At 34.8% G+C, this 19,635-nt stretch overlaps 1 protein-coding gene across 5 annotated transcripts in view; it reads left to right on the top strand.

The window, feature by feature from the left end:
* The window catches only part of PCDH11X (protocadherin 11 X-linked), a 459,145-nt gene that overhangs the window by 74,765 nt on the left and 364,745 nt on the right, over positions 1–19,635 (top strand). The window contains exon 5 of one of the 5 annotated variants that reach the window (XM_051788438.1): positions 1,629–5,599. The exons of the other annotated variants lie outside the window; for them this stretch is intronic. Within the exon in view, the coding sequence (XP_051644398.1) occupies positions 1,629–1,634 (6 nt within the window). The 3' untranslated portion in view covers positions 1,635–5,599. Of the gene's footprint in view, positions 1–1,628; positions 5,600–19,635 lie in introns of those variants that run through there. 5 annotated transcript variants of the gene reach the window in all.

Raw genomic sequence — 19,635 nt, 5'->3', positions numbered from 1 at the left:
CTGCAAGATTTATTGTTTTGTGTAATAACAGTGTGACTAGTGAATTTAATTCAGTATCCTGTAATCATCAGGAGGCAGGGCTGATGCTTCTGGGATGTAAAAGGCTATTGACATAACACTGGTATTTTGCATTGACAGATACATAGTCAATTATGCTCAAAAAACATTTTCTTCTAAATATCAGCTGTGTAGCTGTTGGTATAAGCCCTTCCTAAGAGCCATTTCAAAATCAATTACTATGACTTTAAATATTCTTATTATTTTATCTTAACTTTCTGACTGGTAATTTTGCTAGTAATTCTGATCTGCTACCATGTATACACATTTCAGAAAAAAACCTGAAATTTGCATCTGGAGAAGAGATTTCTGACTGAATCATAAATCAAAGTCTGTGAGTTGGAAGTTAGAGACCAGTTATTTAAATGTGCATCACTACTGAAGCAAAGCTGGTCAAGAAAATGCTTTTCCTCTGTGCAAGACTTGGAAGAAAATTTTCAGAGTTATACTTTTAATATCTTTCACTAGAAAAGCAAGAAGGAAAGTGTCTGTAAAGTTAAAGTGTCCCCTTTGCCTCATAGGAGAAGGCAAAAACAGAGCACAAAAAAAAAAGTAAGGAAAAAATGAAATATTTTGAATATGATATTTCACTAGAGAAAAGAAAGGCACTTTTTTTCCCCCAGTAGAGAACTCATTGACTGAGTTTATGCTGAAGTTGGTAGATGAAGTTCCTGCATTAATAACTGAGTGATTTTTATGTAGGCTAGAACGACACGCAACTCTTTCTCCAGTAGCTGCTTGCCTTGGGGTAGTAGTAACATAATTTTTCAAATATTAAGTCCATTTTACATCAATTTTTCAGTGGAATAACTGAAAAGTATACTCTTTTCTCCTTATGACCTAGCTGTGTTATTTGAAATGTCTTATAGCTATAAACTATTGCCAGTGATGAAGCCTGATTTGACTGTGGTTTAATTTTCACACTTGTTTATTTTCCTGTTTTCTCCCAGAAGGTATTGCACTCAATACTCTGCAGTTGATAGCAATTTCCTGACCAGTGAGTGGCTGGTGTGTTGGTGGCTGTGGTATTGACAGTGCTTTCTTTTCTGTGAAATGATTGATCAGAATGGCTTAATTTCTGTGAATTTTTAGGACTAACTCCGTTGATGATAAATATATATAAAAGATACAAAATAATTCTTCAAATGAAAAAGTGTTTTATGGTTTTAGGAATGATGCTTTTGAATGAAGTCTACAAAAAAACCTGTAGAACATGTTCTAGGTAGCACAGTAGTCTTCTGACAGCCCTAATCTTGCAACAGCACTTTGGGGTTTGAGTTGGTAAAGAAAAAAATTTAGTAAGAAACTTAGATTAATTGTATAGGAGTTATTTGTGTGGCTCCTTCTGCTCCAACCTTTTTGCCATGTGTATGTAGATGTGTGCAGATCTTTGCTTGTGCTTAGAAAGCTGAAAACACACACGTGCCAAAAAAGGTCGGTTACTCAGAATCTCGGTAGCTCAGCCCATCTCAGACCATGCAGTGGTTAGAAACTTGGAGAACAAACTTGACAATTTATGGGGAAAATGCTGCAGGAAAGGGCTTTTCTCATGCTGTTTCTCTGTTTGCCAGCTCTGAACGCCATCGCAGCTGATGTTATGTACTGAAGTCGTACGTGTACACAATGATGTTAAGCCAGCAAATATGAAAACAAGGAAATAGCACGAGAAAGCCCTTTGTCCTGTCTCTGATTGCCGAAGACATTTATCGTCTGATCTCCAGAGGGGTTTGGAAGTGACGATGAACTGTTCAAGCTGCCCTACTGAAAGGTATCAAGGGCAAGAATTTTTTAAAAAAAGAAAAGACAAAGAAATTTTAGTACGTTGTGCTATAGTGTTCTATAACGTAGTTTTGCTAAGAAAAAAGTAATGTGACCCATCCTTCTCACAGTTGGTGATTATGGTAAATTTATTTTGCTTGTAATCATCTTCTTGTCCCAGATTTTTTTCCTTATTTATTTTAGTTGAAACAATTAGGAATTTTGTTTCTATAAATATATTAAAAGGGAGCAATAAATTTTATTCATATGTTTAAAAGAGAATGTAAAGTTCTTTATACTCCCTGCATTTAAAAGAAAAACAAATGAGTTGTTGTCACTTATAGCACCATTATACATGTTAAGAATTAAGTGTTATTTATATCTATTCCATAATATTTTTAATGATTATATTGCTGCTATTGATCATAAATAGAATTGATCAAGTCACTGCTTTCTCATTTTATAGGCACAATAGTAGTAGTGAAAAACAGGAACTTCCTGCTCTCTTATCCACATTTTGTAATAAATGGTCACCTTTTAAGTAACTGGAAAGCATTCACATAACTTTTAAAAAGAAAATTTAATTTGCATTTTGCTTGCTGAAGTCTGCATAATGTCTGTGTAACAGGTGCCAAACATTTAACCTTTTAAAGTATTTTTAATTAAAAAAAAACTAAGTCATAAATTCAGTGGCTTGATTTTCAGTGTCATAAAATAGGAAATAGCATACATAATTTTGCCACTGTTAGCCAGCACATGGGGGGGAAAAATGGCCTACTGTTGTTTTTTTTTTTTCCCCCAAATTATCTCTCTATATAGTCAATCTTTTTTCTAAATTAAAGTTTTTTTACATTATAATTTATTATTTAGCACAGCTCATTTAAAATATAAAATTCGAGTATCATAGCTTTGTTTGCAGGTTGGTTGCAAGTTCTTGTATATTGCCTCACATTTTAGGGAGTAATACTTAATATGTATCATCTATAATATTAAATTTCATATGCAATGCAAAGTCTCTTAGGAAGCAAAGGAGTATAAAGAACCCTGTTTTCTGCACTTATATGAAGACATGTAATATTAGTTTGCTAGAATAAAATGAAATACAGACACTGCTTTTAACTGGGATGTATACAGTATATATAACTTTCTTTTAAAGAAAAAGTTATTAATGATTCATGAATTAGACTACAACATGGAATTCTTAAACATTACTGTATGTTTGATGTAAAGATATTTATAGGCTTGTACTTAATAATCACGTTGCCTCAGTTCTTGGACTGCAGAATGTCTACCATGACTGTTGCCTATAGTTTGCTCCACATTTGCTATCTGGCTCTTTCAAAAAATGTGTATTTGGCTATTTGATCTGTAAAATAAATTCTATTAATAATGAAGTACGTATTGTAATTTAGCATATTGTATTGCATAATTATAGCTATGACTGTTACAGAAAATCTTTAATTTCCAATAATGAAATCATTTTCTTGGGAAGAAGTTCATGTATCTGTAAGACAGTTTTGCTGTTCCTTTTTATCGTAGCCTTGCAGCACTTATGCTTCAAACTAAAAACCCCAACACTTTCAGTGGTTAGACATAACAGTAGTGATATTTATTGACTCAGTGCCACAATGCAGCCAGTTGAAAGTTCATTCCTAACACAGCAAGGAACATGGCACATTCAAGAAGTGTTGTTTAGTGTATCAAAGATTGGTCCTGCCTATTGTTGTTCCAGTTGTTTGTGTAGGTGCTTCATAGGTGGGTGATGGGAAGCATTCAGTGAGGTTTATGAGTAATAACCCTTTGGCCTTGTGGAGTTGTTTGTCAGGAAGGCCATGTGACTATACACACTTTGAGCTTCTGTTTTTTTCTTTGAATCTTTGGGTTTCTGTTCTTATGAGAATTAGGTTGGATTTCCATGATAGGAAAACTCCTATACATAAGATCAATGTTTGAATAGGAGAAGCACGAAATAATTTCAATGTTTACATTGAAAGTTTTTTTTATTTTTTTTTTTTTTTTTTTTTGTTTTTTTTTTTTTTTTAAATCAGGAGATACAGAGTGGAGATTCCTGACTAGGTTAATCTGATCTAACCTCAAGTGTGTAATTTAGTTATATCAAGTGAAAATATAGTTGCCCTCAGTTTTTTCTCTGGTGGTGAAAGGCATAGATAAGACTATAGGAGGTTATTTTGATCTTAGGACTGCACACTCTCTAGAAGTGCCTACCTTCTTACACTGAGTATGAGGAGAACCTTTGATTAGTACCTTTCTTGAACCAGCTGTGCCAGTCATGCTTTCAGAGGATAATATACTTCATGAAATTTCTAGTTCTTTTGCTGGAGCTCTAACTTTTTCCTAGTATTACACTGGCCCTATCATTCTAGTCTACCAGTAAATATTTATAAAAAGAATCTAGGATGATTTGAAAATTTGCAAAAGTTACATGAAGGAAATCAAAGGTACATCATATGGCTTATTGGTCCAAATCAGTAATCTCTCTTTGGTTCTGTCATGAGTCAGCACAACCAAATATAATCACCCTCCAAATGCACTAAGGGAAAACCAGAAAGCTCTTAAGTCATTCAGTTTCAGGGGTTTTCTCTGTTTCAATTTTTGTTTTCTTGCATTTAAGTATCATGTTTTAAAAAGTCATTTCTTCATAGAGTGATATAAAACTTGTTCAGAGCTCATTTCCTCCTGATGGTTAAATGGGTTCATGGAAGTCTCATGAAAGCTTAATGTGTACTGACCAAATATGTCTGTGTGCTGAACATCAATTTCTACACTTTTCTATGATGAAGGCCAGTCAAAAATTTCTATTTTTTTTAAATAGTATTAGCATCCTGAGTCAAAGCTAGGTGTATGTGTTTCAAAACCATTTCCCAAATGTTTTCACCTACAGAAATACTGTTTTCTGACTGTATAGAAGTCAGAGTAACTTAAAAGCAAAAATCACTGAGTTGACCCAATGTTACTTTTGAAATTGAAAACACAATATATTTTCTTTGGAATATCAGTAAATTATTTTACTGTGCTTCAGACTGTAATATTCCAGTCATCTCAGTAAACTCCTCAAGAAATTCATCCTTTGTATGGTGTGCATTACCAGATAAATCAGACAGGTCAGTGTCAATGCCCCAGAGTGTACTTTTGCTTGGTTCCAGTTGTCTCAGCAAAGAGAGAACTCCTTTATTTGCTGCCAGTTTTACAGAGTAGACTGATCACACTGCTGCTTTTAGCCCTCCAAGGCCAGCAGCCAGAGCTGGCTCCCAGATGTGCTGTTGTGCATCCAGTGCCACGTTGGCAATGTCTGGATTTCACTGGGATGTGTGTCTACCAAAGCTCCACACCACTGACCTCAAACACCTGATAGCCAGGGAGTCACTCCCAGGAAAAGCTGTGGCAGTTTGTGTGAGAACTGCCTGTCATATCAGAAAACAGCTTGGATTTTGGGGGATTTAAATCCTTCTAAATTTAATTGAGTGGGGGACTTCTGAAGGGCAGCAGAGTGCTGTCAGGAACAAAGCTGGTTTGTGATGTAAATAGAATTATATTTTTAACATAAACTGTAATGCTGCAGGGTTTTTTTGTTACACATTTTCGGTGATTTCCCATTTTACCATAAAACATATATTTATGGTATATCCTGGTCTTAAGTATTATTTGTAAAATCTTTTTAACAAATAATTTTAATATATATTTTTGCTTTCATATTGAATTACTGAGCACTGTTCCTTTTATGTCTTATTTATCTATTTCTAAAATAAATTTTGTTTGAAGATTATATTTGTATACCTTCTCGAGAAGCACTGTTTTTAAGTACACCTCCAGTCTGTTTGCTTAATGCATGCACACCATCAAATCTATACAGAAACTGATATTTTTCACAGTAGTTATGATTATTAAATAACTTTACCACACAGATTACCAGTAAGATTTAGAGTACATCTGAAGAAATATGCTTCTTTCAAAGCCTCATTATCTTTAGCAGTACATTTCTTTTGTCTACCTTTTTTTCAAAGAAATCTGGTCTAAGCAGGATTTCCAAGAGTTACACAACGTCTAATAGTGTTTCCATGCATGTGTGAGTGTTTATATATCCATGTATATGTTCTGTTTGCATGTGTATATAAAGACCTTGAGGGTGCATATACACATTTATCACACATTCAATTAGCAAAGCTTATAGGCATTATACATTACACAGAGTGTAATTATAGACATGTGCCCATCTCAGTACCCAATATATCTTTCTATGAAAGACAGCCAAGCACTAAGGTTTTCAATTTGCCAGATTATTCTGAGTTTTGGAAAGATTAGTCTTCCTTTCTGAGAACATACTGGTTCTCAATATGTGAGAAAGTGACTCTTGGTAATTTGGAGACTGGGATACAAATTTGATAAGTACAGCTTTGAATTTTTGTTCCCTGATTCTTTCACTAGTTCACTTTTACTCATTTCAATACTGTCTCCCAATATTCTAAAATACTTTTTTTTTCTATTATATAGATTCATACTTTTAAATTTTGCCACTGAAAATGTAGTCAAAATGATATTTCTGTATTTTCTCCAAATTGTGAGCCCCTGCTTATTTCATAGACATGTGTAAGTCAAATTCAGTTACTTTTAAGCACAGAGATGCATATCAAATAAGCATGATATGAGGAATTTTTCAGGGGTACTACTGACTTTCTGCAATCTTTTACATAGATTTTATTTATTTGTGTTTTCATTTCCAAGGAATGTGTTCGTTCAAGCTCAAGTAACTTTCCAATAAAAACTGAATGATGATACCAAAGATATGAAGTTTGATTTCCCATCACTGAATTGCAGCTGAATTTCAGTCTTTTTTCTCACCACAGTTTTCACCCTTTCTCTCCTAAGGGAAGAGGTTCAAGGCTGTTGAATGGATGAACTGCTCTCTGCTCATGTTCTCTGTTTCTTTTTGGGCTGTGATGTTTGACTTTACTCTTGAGATGATCACCAGAGGCCAACATGAAATTTGAATCTAAGACCTTTCCTCGAAAGAATTTCCTCCTTTTTATTGTGTAGGCATTACAAAACCTTCACTTTTATCTGTGTGCATCAATAGCAAACAAGTTACAGGCCGGTGGACACACTGACACTAATATGGATCTGAAAGACCCCAAATGTAGACTCTCCCCCACAAAAATACTTTTTCTAGATCTGTATCTAAACAATCAGTGTGCTGATAGTCTTTCTCTCCCTCTCTTCTATGAAAAACAAAACAACATTGAAGAAATTCTGGTCTTTTCCAGGCACACATGTGTTTCAGATAACGACCAAATGACCCCCAAACAGAAGTACTTCAAACAGGTGAATAGAATTTGGAACCTCATTTGCTTTGAATTTGTAGGGGGTTTAAGTAGTTGGAAATTACTCAAAATTTTGTGGTTGTCTAACAACCAACCTTACCAGGGTCTGCATGGCCAAGGTTATAACCATGTGCAGGACTTAGGTGGAATTAGGATGGAAAGGGATGAAGGAAAAGCAAGATTTCAGTCTATAATTGTTATTGTGGTGAAAGAGATCAATCAAAATCTGAAGTGCCATGTCAGAGATCATTTGCAGGTGCATGTTTTCTTAATTGGATTGGTGTGGATTTATCATGGATAAAAGCAGCAGAACGCTGCCTGCCATCTTTGAGTGTAGGTGAGTGCAGGGGTATGTGCTCATACCTGAATTAAAAAGTGATTCATATCAAGTTTATTTGGATTGCAAGGTAAGGTGTCTTAATTGTATTGTTGACTGTTTTTTATAGATTGCTAGAAATTTTGTGTTCCTGCCTTTGAGAACTAATGCAACTTGGAAAAACATATGGTACAGTGTTTTTTGTTGTTGTTTTAAATGGAAAAAACTATTTCAATTCTTGAAGATGGTGCAAAAAGGTTTTGGTATTATATATTTTTTTCTTAATTCTTAAACTTCCTTGAGGTAAAGTTATATTTTTTTGTATGAAAATAAATTTTCTTATGGCTTTATTGCATTATATTTCTTGAAATATATTAAAATAAATTTAAAAGCAAATACCTAGTTATTACAGCTACGTAAACATATAGATAGAGCTATTTAGAATTACACATTATTGAAAGCAAAAGTGTTTTCTACCTTCTGTCTCCTGTATTCAAAGGTCTTTGCTTTTGGGACTGGTTGACATAAAACTGTCAGTAGCCAACACACCAGTGAATCAAACTGACACTGGGAAAGTGCTTTTCTGTTTAAATAAGTATATTTGTAAACTAAACTTCAAGAGGGGATGAAAACATGGGATTATGTTCTCAAGCTTAGCAGAAGGGAGGCAGCAACTTCTTCAGCCTGCTGAGATTTTGATTGCTATTGATTTCAAAGTTAGAAGCCCAAACCTCTACAGTTTATACCAGAAATGTTTCTCCCAACTTGTGTTAAACATGAAACTCAGTCAGAGTTGCAACCAAGAGCTGCTACCACTTGTAAAGGCATGTCTGATATTGTTATTGGCAGCAGTGATCAGCATTGTTGTGTTCACTGCTCCACAGTCCATGCTGAGTCACCTTGATCTATAATATTTTCTAGAACTGAGTGGGAACAATGGATTTACCACAAATCCTGCAAGAAAATCTTTTTTTTTTTTCTCCTTCAAAATAGCAGGAAGCTGTTCTGCCAAATACAGGTATCTAATACTTTTCAGAAGGATGTCCTATTAGAACCACTGAATACTTAGTTTTTTAATTTTTATTTTATACATTGTAGGAGCTTATACATAGGAATATACGCAAAAATAGAAAGTAATTTTCTAAAACATTTCAAATTATTTTATAAGGCAGTATTTGATTATATTTCTTGCTGTTTAGCAGCATGGCTGAATGCATTTGTGAACAGCCTGAAGTAGATTTTTAATCTAGCAATGACACTGTGGCTAATGAAAAAACATGGATAAGCAGATTGGTGTTTACATACACATAGGACAATCATCAGACCTACTGACTGTGGAAACATGAGGCTGGACCATTCCATCAAATTTATTAAATCAAAGATATTAACTTCTAGGTGTCTGGTGAGTGCATTTTAAGAAAGTTGTACAGCCAAAGTTGGGAAGGAGTTTCTGTTAAATGATCTCTGCTGATTCAATTCCCTTTTTTCATCAGCTTTATTGAAAGACCACTGCTGTGTATTATTCCTTTGACCAGTTTCTAACTCAAGTTACTTCATGTCCTGTTCATCAGATATTACCCTTGTTCTTTCATGGTGTTAAAGAAGATGTGTATGGTCTAACATTGTGAGATTCTTGTTTTCTGCTCTCTGATAGAGAGTTCAGGTTGTTTTATCAATATGTTTTCCTATTGAAACTATGTGTTTGGGTTTTTTTTTTTTTTCTGTAAGAATCCAGATGTGTAAGGTCTTGTACTTGGTATTGTGTTAACTTGATGTTTGACAGAAGCACTGATAACAACAAAAGGAATTAGTACCACGTGTGTGAATATCCTTGCAAATGTGTTTTAATCTTTTAGGAGATGTTGGTGGGTCACAGAATATATATCTATTTGTTATATTGGAATTCTTAAAGATTAAAGATTATTGTTTAATAGAATAATTCAAGTTCAGAGGGACCTGTGAAAGTTACTTTGTCCAATCCTGATACTCAGAATTAGGCTGATTTAGATCGGTTTTCTCTCGATCTGGTTGATTTCTGGATGTCTAAAGGTGGAGATTCCAAAACATTTCTGAAACACTAGTTCCTCTGTGATTAACCCTATGATGAGAAGCTTTTCCTTGTCTTAAGTGAAATTTCCCTTGTGTGTAATGTCTGCTGAAAGAGTGTGTAAATACCTTACAAATTGCTGTGAAATACTTGAGTACCAGGGAAATCTTTTTGGGTGGGCCTTAAAGAAAATCCAGCAAAGTTTGTTTTGAATAGAAGTCATTAAGCAGATCAATCATTCTTTGTTTGTTTGTTTTGGGTTTTTTTTTTTCCCATTATATGTCTTTGTTTCTTTGACAAAAGAATAGTATCCCAGACATCTTAGATCCTCACTTGTACTCAGAGCCTATTTGGGAGAATTTGACTCTACCATATCAACACTTGGAAGGAAATACTTTTTCCTATGCACCCTATTTCTGGGATCTTCTGAGAATTCTCTGGGATCCTCTCGGAGTTCTCTGGGATTAATATGTTCTTATGGCAGTACGAATGCTTAATACTTTAGGATCATCAAGAATATTTAGGTGTCTCGGTGGAAATCAGAATTTTAACTGTCTCTATGAATCTGCTACTTCTATGTATAAATGTCCAAATGAATTCAAATTAGTTATAGCTGTAAATACTTTGACTATACCTATTCATATCCATTTTCAAGGTGAAGCCCAAAGTACACTGTTTGCTGCTCACTTATGTGGCTCATTAACTTTTGCATTCATCTTTATTTTATAAATATGTTGTGAAATTTCATTTGGATTTCATGTAGTTCTAGTGAAAACACTGATAAGTTAATACAGTCTTGATTGTTTTACTCACAAACTAATGAGTGAATCAAGCCTTTTCAGAAACTTATCATGAAAGTTGGTTATTAAAAGCAGACAGAAATGACAGAATAACTCTGTCAATAACAATTAAACCAGGAAGATGTAATTGGAGGGGGAAAAGTCTTGATGCTTCCTGTACACAAGATGTACAGTGGTGCAATTATCTGCTTTCAGCTCCCAAGCATGATTTATTAGTTACAGTAGTTTGGCTTTGAAACACTGAACATGGCTAAGACAGCATGTGCTCAGTTGTGTGAGGGTTCCAACATCTGTCCTGACAATCCTCTTACAGAATGTCTTTTAGGAATTAGGAAATGGCAACATGACTTCTGAAATGGATATGAAAGAAACAGAGTAAAGGAGGGGGAGGTTTGGAAATATTTTGTTATTTCATTGCCCCTTTTTAACACTTTAACTGCTTGAACTGTTTGTTTTTATTATTCCAGATGGTAGCAAGATGCATATAAATGAATAAAACGAAATAGAACAAATCTAATGCTTGGCTGCTGTTCAAGAGCAGCTAAGGCTAAGCTTTATTAAATTAACATGAGGATATGATAATTGTGGAATTTCACACAATGAGCTGCAATAATCTTACTTGTGAAGAACATCATTCTGCTTGAGACAGATGAGAGAATCTAAAATTTTGTCATGAAAGAAACAAAGCCACTTTAGAACTTTGTTTTCTGAGGGCACTTACTACTTGAGTGAAATGTGTACATTCCCACAAACAGAACCATCATGCACAATCCATTTTTGCACATCAAAAGTTTCAAGGATTTGTTCTTTCTCAGCGGCAAAGTGGAGAAAACTTCAAAGTAAGTTGGTGTGTTCTGTGTTAAAACTCTTCCCTGTGTCATCTACAGTCCCTTTAGGAATAACCATATTTATATTTTAAAAGGGTGGAAAAGCATTAAATTTTAAAATTATATTAGGCATATTTAATTTATATTTAAATAGGAAGAAATATAAAGCAGAAGGAAAACAAATATTGTTATGATTATTTGCAGGATATAATTCACAGGTACCTTTTTTGCTGACTGTAGAATATTTCTATGCTTCTGCAGTTGAATAGCTGTTTCTAACTCAATATTTTTGAGATATCTCTTGTCACTTAATGAAATTAATGTTCTTTTTAATATGCTGGTTTTCCTCACTTCTTTTAATTGAAACTTCAAAATTTCTGAAGAAAGAATAACTTTATCCCTCAAAACTCCAGAAATTTAGTTCCTGCCAATACTCACATGACATATTTGGTTAAATTTTCCATTTAAATGTGGTATAAAACTGCATTCATAAACTACCTCTCTTTATCTATAATGAAGGAAAGAGAAAATGCTAAAACTCAAGGCTAAATGACTCTGAGCTCCCAAATCTATTAAGGACATGATCGGGGAATATTGACTTTGTTTCTACCTGTATATTCATGAAATATTTACCCTTCACAATGACTTCCTGGTTTTCCTATTAACCTGTATAGAACAGTGAAGCAAATAAGTAACAGCACACAGATCTCTGAAAGTACATCCCGTGGGGAGATAATTGATACAATCAGAATTTTGTCTATTCACTAAATGTTTCAAAATGCAAAAATGCAAAAGCCAAAAAGAGATATTGAGTCAACTCTTTACCTTGTGCTAAAAAAATACTCAGTCAATTGCAAGGCTTTCTCATATATGAAATGAAAATTTTATTTGTGATGCCTACTCAGGAAAAATGTGCGGGGAGAATCACTCATAGGTTTGCTGTCCATTGGAGAGGGATCATCTGAACTTGACATGGTTTTCTAAATTTCTTAGGCATAGACAGAAATGAAGTAACAAGTGACTTATCAAGTCCTGCAGATCTTGATATTTACACATAACTGATGGCTCACGGAAAGTAATTTATTCTCTCTCTGGAGATACAACATGGATCAGAGGAAGAGGTGAAATGAAATTTCCTTGAAGGAAAACTTCACAAGCACTGGAAAGGACACAGTTCTTGCTTGCAAATATGTCTTGATAAAAGTTTCTGTTTGAAAGATCAGGAGGATTTTGAAGCACTGAGATAGCTGAGTTATGGCAGGTAACTCTGATATGACAACTTGAATAGTTGCAAATGTAAACGTATTTTTTCTCTTTACCTTGTATTTTGGTGGACTTTTAATGCTTGAGAGTTTTCCCCAAGGACAAGGCGAAGGTATTTTATCAAACTCACAAATGCAGAACTTACCTGAAGGCTACCAACACTTATTCCTGAAAATAACAGAGATAACAGCCAGAAGAAGTCTGACATATGTCATAACAGATAGATAACCTTTTCTCCTTGTGAAACCAGCCCAAATAAAAGCTCTGATTTAATCAGAACTGGTTTTCCTCTCCCTATGTCAATCAAACCTTTTATATTGATAATTTGAAAAGAATGGGATTGAGAACACAAAGTCTACTTTTGTATTATTAAGATGAAAAGATTCTGCGAGGGTTTGATAACATTTGAGATGCAGAGGCTGTTACAGGAACATAAGGAATATCAAATACATCTGCAAAAAGGACTTTTAAGATAAAATCCTGATGAATAATGCCACTTATTCTTTATTTTCTAGCAGACAGGTTTAAAGACTGCAAGTCAAGAGTGTTGATCTGTATTTAATGTAGGCATTTAGTTTAGAACTCTTTGTGCTGAAATATAAACCTTGAATTCAGTTACTTCTCATCTGATCCAAAAAATAATTTAAAAATTAGACTCAGTTCTTTCATATTCAACTACAGAATATTCGATTAATAAATCAGATTTTACCAATGGATGTCACAATCTTATGTGTAAGTCTAAGAAACCTGTTATTCCAAATGAATTTTTTAGTGTTTGGACTCTTTTCAGTGTAACTACTTACTTTTTCTTCTGGAAATAATTTCCAAAAATATCTGACTGGTCACTTTTAATTTATACATCTCAGAAGTACTGGGTTCCATGAGAAAAGAAATCAGATTGGGACAAATGAAACAGGATTTGCCATATGCTAATTTTACATAATTGTTCAATGACTGTCTGTCTTTTTAAGACAGGAGAGGGTTATTAGTCTATTGTTAACTGTTTATTTCTGGTTTCATCTGTCAGTAAAACACTGATTTTATTAAGGGTGTTATTCAGGACAGAGAGTGAGGAGCTGGCACAGAATATTCCACTTCTGGTCAAAAAAATGTTGTGTGATGGGAATTCACAAGTGAATGTATTGTAATCTTCCAGATGGATTGTGGAAGATTGTCTTACACTGTTTCTGTGCCATGACTTGTGTGTGGTTGTAGGCTTTGTGTGGATTTTCTTTTTTGTAATTGTTTTTGCTTTAGCCATACTGAAGCCTGAGATTGGAAGAAAAAGATAAAAGGTCAGAAAGGCTTAATAGCAATTTTGCTTCTGAAAGAGAGAGACCAGTTGATCCAGCTTAAATGGTTATTGGATAACTGTTGAATTACAGAGACAAATGCAAACTGTAAAACCTTATGGGTCAGCCCTACACCAGAAGAGGAGAGTGAGAGGGAAAGGTGAATCAATAGGACATATGGTAATAACTTTTTGAGAGGATATCCAAAAGCAGATGGGTGGGAATGGAAAACCCTTTCTTTACTATGGAAATGACAAAGAAAATAAAAGAAAGCTGAATTTCCTCACTCTATTTGATGTGTTGTTGAGGATGAATGGGGTTTTCTTACTGATAGAGAGATCTGCACTAGGTGTACAGCATGGGGTTTGTGGACCATATTCAGGTGTTGGTATGATCTCACTGAAGCAATGGTTAAACTAATGCCTCACACATGTCAGCATTTTATACCTATTTTAGTAGGAGAAATGCTGAGAAGTGAGGTAATGTTTTACTTGTTACTATCTTTGGGTTAGTTTTATTCTCTGTTGCAAATTTAGGACAACTTGGCTGCTGCAGAGGATCAGTAAATATGTTGTCTCAGGCCCAGACACTTGACTGTCAGAGCACTGAAGCTGGGGAGGGAGAATAAGGAGAGCACAGACAGCCTCACCATTCACTTGGGATTATGTAAGGTTGGATGCTGAAGACAGACATTGGAATGTCACAGTGATTTTTTTTCCAAGTGGTAATACTTTCCATTCTGAATGACTGTAAAGGTAGCAGAAATAGTTTTTTTGTGAAAGGTTTAGGTTGGAATTCATTTCTTCTGTAGGAGGTGAGGGAAGAGAGACACACCAAGAGAATGATTGCTAGAACTGTCTCAAATACCTAATATAAGCTGGAGTGAGTCACTCTGACTCTCTTTGCTCTATGTACTGTAGGAAGTAACTATATGAATACTTAGCTTTTAGATACCTAAAGCTGAGTAAGATGATTTCTGAAATCTAATACAAAAATAATTTTAAAAACTGGGGCTCACAAAGCAAAGAACATTTTGAAGCCCTGACCTTCAGCACTATAGGCAGATTACTCTTGGTTAGAAAGAGCTGAGGTAATTGAAAGATAGATAACACAGAGAAGAGTTTTCAAAGTGAGTAGAAGTATTGTGCTCAGATATTTTCACCTCCACTGACTCTAAAGTTAGGGTGCTTATTCCATGTTGTTCAAAGTAGTTTGAAATATTAGTAAATTTTACTGCGTAGAGAGGAATTAAATTATTTGATACATTTTCCCTTATTTTTGTAGAATAAACCATTTATGTGCTGTGTTATGATAATGTTATCTCTTACCTTTGAAGTAATTTCTCTTCATTATATCACTGTTGTATATATATTTCCACCAGTCTGATTCACCTGCTTTACTCTTTGCTATAAGCACAGATCCAAATGCACTCATTCTTCTCGTTTATTTGGGCATATAATTTATGAGCAGCACCATTTAAAAAGAAAAAAAGAACCAGGATTTTGGGGACCATATATTTAGTGTGTCAGCACATGCTTCCATAGTGCCAGCAGACAAACTGCAGTAGATCCTGATCCATTCCAGTAATCTGAAAACCACGACTGAGGAGAGAAAGTGAGCAATGTTGTCTTTCAGGCGGAGTTGATGGTGTAAGCACTTTCTTGTTTGTAAAGTTCACAGGTGTCAACATGTATGTTTTTGTTTCCTTTGATAGCACACAACCTTTGGAGAAAATGCCAATGCCTTTGTGCTCTCGTGGCAGTCATGGTGGTCACTGTGGAGTCAGGCAGTGAGAGCCTTTGGCAACACACCTTTACAAGATAAAAGTTCATGTCATGTTGTGAGAGGAGGCAGAGTCAGTGTCATCTTGAGCTGGATTCCTGTACTGCTGCTTCATATCTTGCAGCATTTTGGGACAAGCAGTCCAATAGAAAACTTGTTTTCAGAGAACACTGGATATTTTGCCCCATAAATGCATTGAGTTTGCATTGGTTTTAAAGATCTCATGCTCCTTTTGGATTACGCCAGCGGTAGTGCTTTTGGGAAAAACTGGACTGAGTGATAAGTTTTCAATATAATAATTCTGAGATGGGTTATAAATGGAGAATATTGCATTCAGTTCCTATTTTCTCTTCCCTGAAACTTTTGCAAGACTGATAAGCACAGCTGCATCTCTACACACAAGTGTAGGAGCAGAAGTTGGAAGTAGGGTGATGGGGAGATGGGAAGTGGGCACTTTGAGGGGGAGGATTTTATCCAAATTAAATCTAGAAACTCCTAAAATGTCACAGAAATTTTTGAAGCAGAAGAAACTTGTTTCTTTGCATAACTTTTGGTAAAGTCTAAGAATGTTTATGTGTATTAGGCATTTTTTAATTATCCTTCCTTTGGAAGGAGCACTGTGTGGGGTGAAAAGAGCCTGATGATGTGGGAAAACTGAAATTAAACTCCACTGTAATACAATTCCTTTTCATAAGAGTCTATTGCTCTTTACTGCTGCTGGAGACAGACATCCCAAATCTCATCAACTACTATCCCATGTGATATTAATTAACACATTTATTGTGATGTCCAGGGGGATGTCTAAGTCTAACTAGACAGTTGAACTATATTTCAGTGTAAGTGCAGCTCCCATTGTCAGGGTTTATGTTGTTAGACAGATCTGGTAAAGCTGCTTTTGCACTGTGATAACATTTGCAGACTGGACAGTTTTCAAATCTGAGCCTTCCTGAGTAGTCTTGATACTCACATGCAAGATTTAAGGTGTAGAAAAAAAGCTCTCAACACGAACCATATTTAAATCTAGTTTCTGTTAGGATAATTTGACAAAAAAATTACTTTTAGTGACTGCATTTTGGTAAACCTTAAAAAAGTATTACTATTATTGCCATTTCTTATTTGGCTGATTTCTTTTTCTTCAAGGCTGCATCCTGAAGTTATATTAAGAGAAAATGAAAGGCGCAGTTGTTATCTGATGCTTCATCTGCTTTCTTGTAGTTTGGCAAAATAACATGCTGTCACTGTATAAAAAAAAAAAAACCAAAAAATGTATAATAATGAAGAAGTAAAATGATGTTCTATAAAGACATCTTTGCCATACTGTACATTGGATTGCATTTTATTTGTTCACAGCTTTGCACTGTAAGAAAACTGCAAGGGGATGAAACCTCAAGAGAAAAAACCCTATGAAATGAGAACAAACAATATCAGATGATAAGGTCTTGCTAACCTTTAAAAATACAGTCTCTCACAATTTTCTTCAATAGGAGCTCTTTAGCAGCAAACTATTCAGTTGGGTTCTCACTCACTTCGATGTGCAAATTGAAATTTAATACAAGAAAGAAAAGATCTTTTGGAAAATCATATTAATGGAGTTTCATTTTGATTATGTCCAGTTTTCTTTCACTGTTGGATACATGTAGGGGTAGCTCTGCCCCCCAGTGCCCTTCTCTAGATTGTGTTGTGTGTGTGTGTGTGTGTGTTTCTTTACATGTCTTGAAATCCATGTGAAACTCTCAGCTTTCTTCCATCCTATCTTGTTGCATTAATTTTAGCTACAGAATTTTATAGGCTAAAGTTTTAGAATCCTCTGAACTTTGCTGTTCTGTGACTTTTTTTTTTTTTGTTGGGTGGCAAAAGGTTGCTATTACTTTCTAGGAAATTATTTATTTGGAGCTTTATATGAAACCAAGGATCTCTTCAAGTGCTGAATAACAACCAAAAAGTGAAGTATTTTACTAAATTGTTGGGAGTTAATGACCCTTAATGATCGAGGGTCATTATGTGCTTTTAGCTCACTCTATTACCTACTTTTACTGACTCAAAGCACTGGAGCTTGATTACCATAGTGAAGGAGTGCTCATCTTTTACAGTGGAGAGGAAACTGTACTTACTCAGGAGTTGAAACCACTGGTAGAGTATGAGGTCATTCCTGTTCTTCAGAAATTCTTACTTCTGTATCTACCTAATACAGACTTTTCAAAACTGCACAGGCAAACTCTGCTTTCAGTGCTGAAGTGTAACCATTGACTTCTGGAGAAGCAGAGTAAGGTCAGTGCACAAAGCTGTATAAAACTCCCTTTATCTGGTTTTCATTCCAGGTTGTCATTAAGGCTGCAGCCAATTTGAAACAGGGAGTTTAACAGTGAATTCATGTGTCATTGAAGTGGCTGGAGTTACAGATCACTCCATTACTGTCACTCTTTTATCTAATACTATATTGATTTATTTTCAAGTACTTAATTTTTCAGTGTTCTGTGCAGCTTAGAGATCCATCTTTTCAGCCAAATGCCAAACTGGTATGGAGTACACTGAAAATTATACCTCTTATGAAATTATATCAGATCAGGTAATTCTGTGTGTCTGTATAATAAAGTGTTACACTAAGTTACACTTAGCATTATGTTAAATTAAACTGTAGTTTCATTCTAAAATTTGAAGCAGAAATTAGTTCAGCTTTGAGTAATCAAAGGGGCATGTATGTACACACATTTATTTCACTAGTTTTCTATAGATGTCTACAGAAGAAAGAAGTTTAAATATTTAGAATAATTTAAACATTGATGACTAAGGGAGGCCTGTGCTTGGAGCCATTAGAATCAAGGTTTCTCTCTGCTGTTCCACTGCTACTTCCATCTGTTTTCTGGGGTTTCTTTCATACCAATGAGTTAAGCTAGGATGGAATTAATCTAAGTTTAAACAAGACCATCCTTGTTTGATAGGACTCGGACAGTGGATTGATCAAAGTGAGGTGTAATGGATCAGTTACCTTGCTACTTTGAGAGGGAGGGAATTGTCAGCCCAGGAATGATGATCTGAATGCCCTTTCATGAAAGGGAAATTACTATAAAGCAGTGGAAGGGAAGGAAAAATTGTCTCTAATTTCAGCAGCAGAAGTTATAATGTATAGAGCTTTGAATGATAAAGACAGATGATTAATGTGTTCCAGAATTTTTCTGGTCATCCTCACCAGTCATCCCAAGAAAGGACAGATGGGACCTAATGAACATTTTTTAGGAAATCTTAAATTTAAGTGAAATAAAATGTTGCTCAAGCAAACAAAAGAAAGAATTCACTCAAAACAGTGCCTGTTATTCTATGTACTGGAAAAATATGAAGTCAGGATTTAGGTTCTGTGAATTGTGAGAGAGCTGTGAATATGACAATTCTTGATTTGTATTTAAAGAGAACTTCTGTGTTGCATACTTGAAGAAGTATGTTGTTGCTACACAGTGTCCTGCATGCCTTTTTGCTTTGGAGGCCTGAATGTAAGACCATGTGTGAATCAGACAGTGGGACACAAGAAGAAACTTGTATTGCCCAGCTGATGTGTTTATCTGCAATAAACATAGAACAACATTCACTTGTAGGACTATCTGTTCAATCTCATCCCAAAATCTGCTGAAAAAAGAATTTTTTTATCATGAAAGTTAGCCAACCTATTCACCTAGTGACACTTGATTTGGAAAAGTGTGAATCCCTACAGTTGGATAATTTATTATTACATTAGTAATAATTAGTAATAATAATAGATTAACAGATTTTTGTATTTTGGATGCCATAGGAACTTGCCATTTGGAAATCACCTGTATCAGCTTGACTAAATCTAGAGCAGAAGATGTGGCTTCAGTTTCCATTAGCTACATTCCCATATCAAGGACACTGCAAGCTTTTTGAAAAAAAAATTCAGAGTAATTACTATTGTGAATTATTGACCACTTGTTCCACATATTAGGGATTATTAACCTTACTTGTTATCCATTATTTAAAGGAACTATATCACTTGAGAAAACTGAGTATTCTTAGGTGGCCAGCAAAAAGATTTTATTAAGTTGAAACAATTTCCTTTAATTATCCTTCAACAATTCACAGTTTAAGAACAATTGCCCTTTTAGCAAAATGAATATAATGAACCACTCCAGAGAACTCTGAGTTTGTAC

Source organism: Manacus candei, unplaced genomic scaffold (assembly GCF_025592945.1).
Source record: "Manacus candei isolate 608988 ecotype Guabito, Panama unplaced genomic scaffold, ASM2559294v1 h1tg000003l, whole genome shotgun sequence".
In the NCBI taxonomy this organism is placed as follows: Eukaryota; Metazoa; Chordata; class Aves; order Passeriformes; family Pipridae; genus Manacus; species Manacus candei.
Note: the sequence above shows the minus strand (reverse complement) of the source record. Positions and strands in the feature narration are given on the sequence as shown.